The following is a 12,508-nucleotide window of genomic DNA, read 5'->3' on the forward strand; positions in this document are numbered from 1 at the left end:
GACAAAGTTATATTATTCTCTACTTTTCTGTGTGAATGAAATTTTTAAAAATTTTTTGCCCAAAAAGGGAGTAGGGGTAAGGAATTTGACAGACCTGGGTTTAAATTCTGTCTGCGGATCACTTGTAAAGGAACTTACCCAGTTCCTTAACTTCTCCAAGCCTCTGTGTCTGTAAGAGGACATCATCATAATAAATATTCTGTTGCACAGCCAAAGGAAGTGAAATAATATGGATTAAAGCGCTTTATAAAGTGCAAGTGCTATGGAAGTATACGCTGTAATTTTACAAGAATGCACCACAAATTATTGCAACTCAGAGTAATTGCAAGAAGCTCTTAGTATTCCTTTGTTACATACTCTCACAGAACCTTGACTCTACTTCAGAGCACTCACCTTCACTTGCAATAACACGTGCATTGTTGCTATTATTTGTGCATCCTCCCATTCGCGTGGCTCTGGGCTCCTGATTCTATTCCCAAGCACAGCACAGTACCTGGCACATGGTTAAGTGCTCCACACATTTTTTTTTTTTTTTTTTTTTTTTTTTGGCGTAATCTGATCAGGATTACCTGTAGGAAGTGAGATTGGAAAGCAGGGCCGGGAGATAGGACTCTTCTGTTTTACATTTCTACTGTTGGAACTTTTATCATAGACATGTATTACTCAGTGCAAAACTATTTAAATTTTTAATTAAAATAATAAGTGTTAAATAGGCATATCTTAATTTCATCGCCTCTCGGGGGGAAGGTCACGTTTTACTACAGGAAGTTGTATGGAAAAGGGGTCCATGATATAAAAGGAGACAAGGAATGGAATGTTCCTGGGGCCCTGGGCTTTCCCCTGAACCTCCAGCAGTGAAGGCGACCAGTCTTAACAGCCTAAGAATTTAAGAACAGGCCGGGAGGCGCCGTTAGGAGGCGCGCGCGGGGCGGCGCGGGCGTTCCCGCCTCCCCGTTACATGCCCCAGTAACCCCAGCGCCGGCGACCGGGAGTAACCCTGGCGCGGGCGGCCCCCCGGCGTCCAGACTCTCGCCTGCTCCCTCCTCAGCCAATGGGAAGGCAGTGAACAAGCCGGCCGGTCGCTCGCCCAGGAGGGCTCCTCCCCGGAGCACTTCGAACGGAGTCGAACAGTCGCCCAGCCACGGACTCAGACCTTTCCAATGGCAGCTCTGGGTCCCGACGCCAAGCCCCGCCCTGCCCTCGGCCTGCCCCATGTGCATTCACGGCAGTAGTCACCTTTGCCTTACAAACCTTCAGACCCGCCCTCTTTCTACCTTGCCGCCCTAGGCCCCGCCCTCCGCGCGAGTCGGCCAATAACAGAGTGAGCTGGCGCAGAGGGGCGGGCCTCTAGCCAATGCGCACGCCGTGGGCGGGCCCCGAGCCGGAATTAGGGGTGAAGCGATAGCGTTTTGCCCGCATTTGGGGCGCGCGTTGCTGGGGGGTCCCTGTGGGGCGCCCGGAGTTAAGATGGCGTCCTCAGCCGAGGGGGACCAGACGACTGTGGTGGCGCTGGTGGGGGTTCTGCAGGCGGGTTTCCAGGAGCTGAGCCTTAACAAGTTGGCGACGGCCCTGGGCGCGTCAGAACAGGCGCTGCGGCTGATCATCTCCATCTTCCTGGGTAAGGACCCTCCTGCCTCCTTCCGCCCCTCGCAGAGTCCTCGGGGACTAGGGGAGGAATGGGGACAGGACCTCCCTCTCTTCCCGGAGCCACCCGGGAGGGCTGTGCTGGGTGCGGGTGTGAATCCTGAAGCACATCAACAGCTATTGAGGGAAGACAGAAGTCCTGTCTCGAGTGTGGGGCGCTGTGCCCTCTAAACCTCTTTGCCTTTCTCTTCAACCCCTGTCGTGCCCTCTGGCCCCTCAGTCGGGCCCCCGCCCTCTCGTGCCAGGCTCTACCCTTGCTCCCACAACCTGTCTCTATTTGTCGCTCTGTTGAGTTCCACTCTGCCCATGTGTCCTGCTCTGTCATTAATAACCACCCCGCACACGCGCTCATCTCATCGGTAGTCATAGAGCCCCTAACTTAGGAATTTTGGCCGTTTCAGCCTTTTCATACTTAATATTCTGAGTGTCTGTTTTGTTTATTGCCAGCTTATGTTATACTTTCGTCTCTTTTCTGTCCCGTTCCTACTGTTTTCTTCTTGCACCATGTTGCATTTTTATTTTCCAAGCCACCTACCTGTCATTTACCCTGGAATATCGTTTTAATGCTGGACTTGGGAAACAGGACTAACAGCCTCTTTAAAAGCGATCCATGCTATTCCAAGCATTTATTACATGTGTGGTTCAAAGGATGTGGTGTATCTGAATTTATGCCACAACAAGCTGTATTACAACTGGTTTATAGGCTTTTTTTAACCGCATCCTCACTCCATGGTTTAATACACGGAGGCAGCATAGTACAATGGAAAAAAGTATGGGCTTTGAAGGCAAACAAATCAGACCCAGCCTTGCTGCTGCTCACAAACTGAAGGACTCTAGGCAGGCCACATAAACTCTCTGGGCCTAATTTCCTTATCTATGAAATGAGGACAACAGTGCCTACCATATAGGATTGCTGTAAAGTCCTGTAGGATGGCCAAGCTCGGGAAATACCTGTGTGTGTGTGTGTGTGTATATATACATACACAATTTAAGCAGTTGGAAGTTTTATGAAGGTTATAGAACTTTAGGAGAGGGTGGATGGGAAGGATTAAGCAAAAGCTAAAGTGGTGATAAGGAAATAGGACAGGGGCCAGAGCAGATGGTTAGAGGTCTGAACCCTAAGAAGTTTGAGTTAAAGTTGGGCAGATATGGAAAGCCTTAAATGCCAGAGAGGTTTGGCATTTATCCAGTATTCGATAGAAACACTGACATATAATATCACCATAGGGTGTTAACCTAATCTAGATAATGGGATAGGCATTAATTCATATTTAAACAACCTTGCCTAATAGTATTGTTACTTGCCTGTTACATATCAAACCAAGATCTTCCTTTCTTCCAAATAAAGATCACCTTTTTCCTCCTCTGTAGAACTGCAAAATTTTAAAGATGGAATGGCACTGAGGTTATGCAATTTGCTCAGTGTCACCCAGACATCGGCACCCCAATCTGGGGTTCTTTGCACTACACCAGCTTTGAACTTGCTACTCTTTCATCCTGCTTCTGACTCAGTTATTTGTTGGCATTGTAATTGGCATTTACATTTGACAGGGCGCAGCGGCTCATGCTTATAAACACAACACTTTGGGAGGCCCAGGTGGGAGGATCGCTTGAAGCCAGCCTGGGCAACATTTTATTTGTCTCTACAAAAAATGGAAACAAATTAGGCCGGCACGAAGTGGCTCATACCTGTAATCCCAGCATTTCAAGAGGCCAAGGCAGGCAGAGTGCTTGAGGTCAGAAGTTTGAGACCATCCTGGCCAACATGGTGAAACCCCATCTCTACTAAAAATATAAAAATTAGCTAGGCATGGTGGCGGGCACCTGTAATCCCAGCTACTTGGGAGGCTGAAGCAAGAGAATCACTTGAACCCAGGAGGTGGAGGTTGCAGTGAGCTGAGTTAGTGCAGTACTCCAGCCTGGGTGACAGAGCAAGCCTGTCTCAGGGGAAAAAAAAAAAATTTTTTTTTAATTAAAAAAATGAGCTGGATGTGGTGGCTCATGCCATGCCTGTGGTCCCAGCTACTCCCGAGGCTGAGGTGTGATGATCACTGGAGCCTGAGAGTTCGAGGCTATACTGTACTCCAGCCTGAAGGATACAGCAAGACCCTGTCTCAAAAAAAGAAAAAAAAAGTATTACATTCATTAGTTAGGAAACTGTTGGTTTCTCAACAATACATTGAGAATGTAACACAAGTAGCAACCAGTTATAAGGGGCAATCTGTTAAATGGAGTTAGTGCTGGCATTAGGACTTGGACTTCAACTTTTGTGTGTTGACACTATCACATACTGCCTGTGCACTCCTGCTGGGCTATTGCTGTGTACTGTCACAGGCCATACAGCTGACTAGGAAATTGTTTTCTGCATATTTCACTCCTCTTCTCTCCTCTTCTCTCATTACCACCAATCATCAAAGTAATAAACAGTTGGTGTAATGCATCTACCACACTCCCAAGCCCCCTTGCTCATTCTACCATTTCCCACATCTTCCCTTCCTATCTCACATACACTATCGCCTTCAGTAACTCATAGTATTTCTCATTTTCAGATCAACTTGGGGCTTCAATTTGCCTCATATCAGGTATAGCCCATTCATGTGGACAGGTAGGATTATATTTCTAGTAGGCATAGATTAAATACATATAGGTAAATATAAATTGATAAGCTTCATGTGTGCATGGTAGGAGTGCATTTTGGTTGTAAATACGTTTCCCTTACAAAGGTTATTACTACTTCGTGTATTGTAACCTAGAAACCAGTAGCCTTTCAGCGGTGGAGTTCCTGGTTCCTGAACCCAGCTCTTTCAGGAAACTGGGATACTGGAGGAAATCCTTGCTGGAGGTACCAAGAAAGCCTATAGTCCAAAATGATTTCTGATTCACTTTCTACTGGTTAGATTAATTCAGGTTAAAAACACCTCCCTAAATGCAAATACCCCAAGGGAAGAGTTAAGTCTGTCATTCACATTTTAAAGTGTATGTTTTAATTAGATAGTCTAATTACCATTTAACATCTTAAAACTTTTTCTACTTCAGTTCTGTGTGCTGATCTTGGGGTGGAACGCAGATCATTAAAGCACTAGCTTTCAAACCTTTTTGACTAAGACCCGTGGTAAGAAACATGCTTTACATTGTGACCCAGAACATACAAATGTGTATGTGTATATACATATTTGAAACAAGTTTCAGGAAAGAATATTTGCCCTTAATTATAACCCACTAAGTTGATTTCATGACTTACTAATGAGTTACAACAGTTTGAAAGATCTTGAGTTAGAGGCTGCAATTTTTAATATTCAATACTTCAAAGAAAAAGTAAGCTTACTGCAGGTCATAGTGGCTCACGCTGTAAATCCCAGCACTTTGGGAGGCCCAGTCTGGAGGATCACAGGTCAGGGGTTTGAGACCAGCCTGGCCAACATGGTAAAACCCTGTCTCTACTAAAAATACAAAAATTATGTGGATGTGGTGGCACGTCCCTGTAGTCCCAGCTAATCGGCAAAGCCAGAAGAAATGCTCAAACGCGAGAGGCGGAGATTGCAGTGAGCCTAGACTGTGCCATTGCACTCCAGCCTGGGCGACAGAGCAAGACTCTGTCTCAAAAAAAAAAAAAAAAAAAAAGGTCTATGTGGACTGCCGCACTGGAATATTTTGAGCAGTGAGAAGACTATTAAGGGAGTGTATTTATGTTTGTGTTGTTTACAATTGCAAGGAGTTTGATGGAAGGATGCCGAAGAGGAATTTTGCTATGAGCCCTGGTGCTGGCAAATACTACCAGAAAACATCTCCCCTTCAACAACCTGGATCTCATCACTCCTTAATGTAACTAATACCATGAATTGTTCAAATAAATTCAGTAACATGCACCTACTACAGGTAAAGCAGGATTCTTAACCCTGCAAGGGCAAGAGCACTGGGTGTAGTATGAGTCCTGGAACCCTGCACATAACGGTATTATGGTCTGTTAGCATGCAGAAATGGGCATGAGATAAGTACACTAATAACCTTCATACATTTTAAGTGCCATAAGAGAGGTACAGAGCTTTATGAGATATAAAGATGGGATATTTCACTTGAAAATGAGTAAGATTTCAGTAGGATGAGTTGGTAAGACTTAAGGAATAGCATGAGCAGAGGCACTGAGGTGTGAATGTGGCAACACGGCCAAGTTTAGTTTGACTAAAACAGGACTTTAGAGAAGTGATGAATAATCAGGCTGGAACTGTAGGTTGGAGAGCCTTTAAAGCCAGGGTAAAGAGTTTGTACTCAGGTAGGTGATAGAGAACACTGGAGATTTTTGAATGGGGAATAATACACCGCAGCTGTCATTAATAAGATAATACAGCCTGGGGTGATTTGAAGTCAGCGTGACAAGTAGTACGGAAACTAAGGAGAAGGATGTGATCTAGAGAGGAAGTTACAATGGCCTGGAGGCAGGGTGGCTGCACTGAGAGGAGAAAGCCGGACTCTCCCGTGAGATAGTCTAGGAATACCGAACCTCTTGGTGCCTGAAACCCAAGACTCAGCTTTGTCACCTTTCTTCACTCACTTCCGGCATCCTAGTCACCCAGTCCTATCAATATGACCCTAGATTGTGTCTCAGATCCATCTACTATTCTTCATCACCACAGCCACCAGCCATCTGTCATCAGTACCACGCGAGTAGCCTCCTGACTGGTCTCTAATTCTGTTCTTGCCCCCTCAGTCCACTCTCCAAAAGCAGCCAGAGCGATCCGATCCTGTGCCTCTCCTGCTCAGAACCCTTCAGGGGCTCCCATACATGGCTGGTAAGCCCCTGCCTGCTGCCCCAGCCTTGTCCCAAGCAAGCTGACAACCTTTTAGCCATATGGCCTTTGTTCAGTTCCTGAGGAAAGGCATGAAGCCTTCCCTACCTCAGAGCCTTTGCACAGGCTTGCCTGCTGCCTGGAGTGCCTTTTAGTCACCTGACAAACTCCTTTTCATCTTCCTCTGAGAGTTCTTTCCTGACTCTCACTTTAAATTATATCCCCTCTTACACATTCTCATACTGACTGGGATTTCCTTCCAAGTGTATATTACACTTTGTAATTATATATGTGTAGATGAGGCCAGGAACCATGGAAGTTTTGTTTACCACAGTGTACCCAGAATTTAACACAGTACTGGTAGAAAAGGCTTGGTAAATATTTGTTGAATAGGTGAATGTATGAATGAATGACTTGGCAACTTATTAACTGGAGGGTAAAGTAGTAATTTAAAAGAGACTCCATCCTCCTGCCTGAGTAGCTGGAAAGATAAGAGTATCTTTGACCAATGCCAGAGGTCAAAAGGAGGATCAGCTATTGCTCAGTGCCAGGAAATGATCTCATTTGTGTTTTACTTTAGGTTCCAAGGGCACTTCCAGGTATCTTGGGAGTTGTGTGTCCTGGTCTTGAGCTCAGTAAAGAAGCTGGACTAAAGACAGAGTTTTAGGAGACAGTGTTGGTATCATAACTGATTCAGGGGGCGGGGAATGAAATGCCATGGAAAAGCTTACACAGAAAAGAGGATCTTATTCACATTGATTGGATATGTTAATGCTGAAGTGCAGTGCCACCCCTCAATAATAGTAATAGCTGGCATTTAAGGATTTTCTGTGTACCAGACATTGTCCTAAATGGTCAATAGACAATTCCCCACCTAAACCTGCCAATTATCCATGAGGTAATTATAGTACTGTTAAGATCTCCCTGTACAGATAGGAAAGTCGGGCCTACAAACATTGAGTAAATTTACTTAAAGTCACACTCAGTTCTGCCTGCTTCCAGAGTTCTTGCTCTTTACTACTGAGATTGGGAGGAGCAGGTGGGGGTGGAAAAGATAAATACTGTCAGTGTCCTTTTCTCTGATGCAATGAGCACATGAGCCACCTCTCAGCATCCAAAGCTAGAGCTAGCCAAATGGAGCAGCTGGCCACCCTGCGTAGTGTGAGTGTTCCCTAGTCTTGGCCATCATGGTGGCTTGGCTGTTAGACTGATCAAAAATTGCAGCTGGGGGTAAGAATTCATTCCTCAGAGGTTCGGAATTAGCATCACTAAAGTTAGCGACCTTTAAAATCAAAGGAGGTCCTGCAGATTAGTTCCCTTTGGACCAAAGTCAAATCTGGCCCTTCAGAAAAAAATGCATTATTCAGTGCAAAAAGCTTTCTTCAGGTACCACTGGAATCACAATATAAAGAGACCAAAGGTAAGTTAGATGAAAATTAAGAGCATTAACGAAACAAAGAGACTTCTGGCCATAATACAAAGCAGGGTCCAAAAATTCTACTACTATAAAACAGGGAAATTGCCCCATATGACTTTGAAGGACCCTTCCAATTCCAAAAGTCTAGGTATATTACTTCTAGATTTTTAGACTTTATTCTTGTTCATAGCCACAAATTTCATCATAATCTAAACCTTCCTGTTTGGGAATTTCTTTTTTTTTGAGACAGGATCTCACTCTGTGGCTCAGGCTGGAGTGCAGAGGTGCAATCTCAGCTCACTGCAATCTCTGCTTCCCTGATTCAAGCAATTCTCTGGTCTCAGCGTCCTAAGTAGCTAATTTTTAAAAAAATTTTTTTGTAGAAACAGGGTTTTACCGTTGTTGCCCAGGATAGTCTCGAACTCCTGAGTGCAAGCAATCCACCCATCTCAGCCTCCCAAAGTGCTGAGATTACAGGCATGAGCCACTGGCCCTGGCCAAGAATTTCTTTTAAATACAATTTTCCATGTCAGGCACATCATGCCTGTAACCCCAGCACTTTGGGAGGCCAAAGCAAGAGGATCACTTGAGTCCAGGAGTTCAAGACCAGTCTGGGCAACATAATGATACCTCATGTCTACAAAAAGTGAACAAAATTAGCTGGGCTTGGTGGCATGTGTTTGTAGTCCCTGCTGCTTGGGAGGCTGATGTGGAAGGATCACCAGAGCCTGGGTCTTCCCTTCTACTCAGGAAGTTGAGGCTGCAGTGAGCCTAGATCACACCTCTGCACTCCAGCCTGGGCAACAGAGCAAGATTCTGTCTCAAAAAGAAAAATTTTTTTGTTTTGTTTTAATTAGCCGAGCATGATAGCATGTACATTTAGTCCCAGCTACTCAGGAGACCGAGGTGAGAGGATCATTTGAGCCTAGGAATTTGAGACTGCAGTGAGCTATGATAACGCCACCGCATTTCAACCTAGATGACAGAAGGAGACCTCATCTCTAAAAATAAATATATATATTTTTTCCAGCCACTTTTTATCTATACCCCAATGTCTTACATTCCATAAAACATTATGTTTTGAATTCCAATATAACTTTATTGTTAAACATATTTCTTTGCAGAAGCATGTATAAGTTAGGGCCCATAAGATTATTTGCACAAGCTAATTTAAAAAAAAAATGACGTAATCACGGACGTGAAAGTATGTCTGAGCAGCCATGGGAGCTCAATTGAGGTGTCCATTCCAGTCGCCTTTTAAAAATGATATTTGGATTAGCTGGGCATGGTAGCATGTGTCTGTAGTCCCAGCTACTCAGGAGGCTGAGGTAAGAGGATGCACCAGAGTCCCAGAAGTCAAGGTTGCAGTGAGCAGTGATCACACCACTGCACTCCAGCCTGGGCAACAGGAGTGAGACTCTTGTCTCCCCAATCAATCAATAATGGTATTTGCTCTTCTGAAAGACAGTGGAATTTTAGCTGAGCCTTAAAGGGAATGGTAAGATTCTAGTCAGGTAGAGATGAAAGAAGAGGAGCTTTCCAGCTGCAAAGCGTAATGTGGAGATCAGAAAGAGTGAGATCCTGTCTACCTGAATCTAAGGGAAAAGAAGTAAAAATCTGAGAAACAGGAAGTAGTTCTCTTTAGCTAGAACAATGGAAGATCATAAAAGGGCAGTAGAGAAAAACATGATAGATCTTTTAGGTAGGTGGGGGTCAGTGACAGAGTAAGGTAATAATATGTGCATTGTCTTTAGAGATCTTCTGGCCTCGGTCTTGATGGATCCTAGACATTGCTGGATTAAATAAATATGTACTAGCTGTTTCACCACAGGCTCATTACCAAACTTAACCATCCATTCCTTCATATTCCCACAGGCCAATTTTACTAAAGAACTGCAATTAAGAGTTAAGCAATTTATCTGATAAAAATTTTTAGATTTTTATATATATATATAAAAAAGTATACATATACTTTTTTTTTTTTTTTTTTTTTTTTTTTAAAATTTTTTTTTTTTTTTTTTTTTTTGAGACAGAGTTTTGCTCTTGTTGCCCAGGCTGGAGTACAATGGCACACTCTTGGCTCCCTTCAACCTCCGCCTCCTGAGTTCAAGCAATTCTTCTGTCTCAGCCTCCTGAGTAACTGGGATTACAGGCACCTGCCACTATGCCCAGCTAATTTTTGGTATTTTTAGTAGAAACAGCTTTTCACCATGTTGGCCAGGCTAGTCTCGAACTCCCGACTCGAGGTGATTCGCCCGCCTCGGCCTCCCAAAGTGCTGGGATTACAGGCGTGAGCCACCACGCCTGGCCTAGATGTATATTTCATTCGTTACTATCAGCAGTATTTTGAAACAATACAAAATTTATATGAATTTTTAAAGTAATACAGTCATCAAAGAAGTTTTCTATTTCTAGAAGACTATTCAGGCATATTCTTTTGTGATGTGTTCATTCTCCTTTGGTCTGGAAAAGTTTCAGAACTGTTGCTCATTAGGATGCTGTGAGGACTAAATAAGATAAACTATGTAAACACTTAACCATGCCTGAGCCAAGATCATCTTAAATAATTGTTCTTCCCTTTCCTCTCAATAAATATTTATTTTCTCCCTTTCCGAGGAGAGGCAAAGTATGGTCTTGTGACCAACAGCATCTGTATCTCATGGGAGCCTGTTAGAAATGTAAATTCTTGAGTCTACTCCAACACTACTGAATGAGAAACTCTGAGGATAGGGCCCAGTAAATCTGTTTTAGCAAGCCCTTCAGGTTATACTTACTACTCTAGTGTTTGAGGATTACTAATTTAGTATATTTCTTCCTAGAAATATACTAAATGTACCTATTTTGTAGTACTTGTCCTGATAGTATGTATTTGAAATGTCATTGGCCAGGCATGGTGGTTCATGCCTGTAATCCCAGCACTTTGGGAGGCCAAGGCAGGCACATCACCTGAGATTAGGAGTTTGAGACCAGCCTGGCCAACATGGTGAAACCCCATCTCTACTAAAAATACAAAAATTAGCCTGGCATGCTAGCACACGCCTGTAATCCCAGCTACTCAGGAGGCTGAGACAGGAGAATCACTTCAACCCAGGAGGCAGAGGTTGCAGTGAGCTGAGATCACACCACTGCACTCCAGCCTGGGCAACAGAGGAGACTCTGACCCAAAAAAAAAAGAAAAAGAAATATTGTATCCTGTATTCTTTGGAATAAACAAAACTCTTAGATTCTTTATGGTTTAGTTTTTACCATTTGTAGACATATCCTTATTTTTCAAATATTATTATTGAATCACATTGTTATTATGTTCATTATCATGATCATTATCATTGCATACACCATCTGTTTCACACTTTTGATTAGAAGGTTAGATACAAAGGAGTTTTTTGTTGTTGTTTTGTTTTGAGACAGAGTCTCACTCTCTTGCCCAGGCTGGAGTGCAGTGGCGCAATCTCGGCTCACTGCAACCTCTGCCTCCCGAGTTCAAGCAATTCTGCCTCAGCCTCCCGAGTAGCTGGGATTACGGGCATGCACCACCATACCCAGCTAATTTTTGTATTTTTAGTAGAGATGGGGTTTCACCATGTTGGCCAGGTTGGTCTCGAACTCCTGACCCCAGATGATTCGCCCACCTCGGCCTCCCAAACTGGGATTACAGGCATGAGCCACCGCGCCTGGCTAGGAGTTTTTTTCATAAGGTTATTGGACTAATAGCTCCATCTTTTTTTGTGTTACATCAGCCACCTTGAGCAATATAGCATTCTCCTGATTGATCTCCTTACATTTCTTAACATAAGTAATAAACTGTTTTAACAAAAATTAGGTGCCCTAGTTGCAGCTGCCAGGGAATGCAGGTCTAGTATCAAAGCAAACTATCCTTCTTAAGCAGAGTTTTTAAGGTAGGAGTGTGTGTGTGTGTGTGTGTGTGTTGACATTCTCCTAGCAGATGCTGAAGTCAAGGACCAGGAGATTTAGGGCCCACTTGGAGTTCTTTTGGTGAAATAGTAATAGCTTCCTTCAGACCTTTCAAGCTTATCTGTAATTTGTATAGTTCAAGAGATACTGTATGCATCTTTATTTCTCCCTGCTTTCAAAACAGGAAGGGGGTGTGAAGAGTAACACACTAAAAAAAGGATAAGTAATTAATTTCTGGATAAGAATTTTGGCTTAAAATGGACTGGTTCTGTAAGTTCCTCCCTTTTCAAGCAGAAGCTTTGAAGATAAACGAAATACATGAAGCTCTGGACATTTTTTTTTTCTTTTTTGTAGAGATGGGGTTTCACCATGCTGCTCAGGGATGGTCTCGATCTCTTGACCTCATGATCTGCCTGCCTCAGCCTCCTAAAGTGCTGGGATTACAGGCGTAAGCCACAGCGCCTGGCTGAGCTCTGGACATCTTGAATGAAGTATTCTATGTAAGAACCAAGTGTATAATAATTGTTAGTGATAGAGGCTTCTCATAGAAATGTAATTGCATTATGATTGTAGGGACAATTTGTCAGAGGGTAGGTAGATTATCAGACACAGGTTTTGTTCTTGGCTCATGTGAAATCATCAAGTGGGCTATTTAAATGCCTCACTTTAACCTATAGGCTAAGTTTATCTTAAAAATAAAAAGCTTGCCGGGCGCGGTGGCTCAAGCCTGTAATCCCAGCACTTTGGGAGG

General features: G+C 43.7%; 1 protein-coding gene across 2 annotated transcripts in view; it reads left to right on the forward strand.

Annotated features, from left to right (window-relative positions):
* The first annotated feature begins 1,006 nt into the window (after positions 1 to 1,006).
* LPCAT3 (lysophosphatidylcholine acyltransferase 3) overlaps positions 1,007 to 12,508 on the forward strand; it is a 44,462-nt gene continuing 32,960 nt past the window's right edge. Inside the window, exons 1-2 of one of the 2 annotated variants that reach the window (XM_017517007.1) lie at positions 1,386 to 1,618; positions 6,350 to 6,431. In XM_017517007.1, coding sequence (XP_017372496.1) covers positions 6,425 to 6,431 — 7 coding nt within the window. In that variant the 5' untranslated portion in view covers positions 1,386 to 1,618; positions 6,350 to 6,424. Of the gene's footprint in view, positions 1,619 to 6,349; positions 6,432 to 12,508 lie in introns of both variants that reach the window. The other variant, XM_017517006.2, reaches the window with a different exon arrangement.

The sequence above is a fragment of the Cebus imitator genome, unplaced genomic scaffold (genome assembly GCF_001604975.1).
Source record: "Cebus imitator isolate Cc_AM_T3 unplaced genomic scaffold, Cebus_imitator-1.0 Scaffold614, whole genome shotgun sequence".
Classification (NCBI taxonomy): Eukaryota; Metazoa; Chordata; class Mammalia; order Primates; family Cebidae; genus Cebus; species Cebus imitator.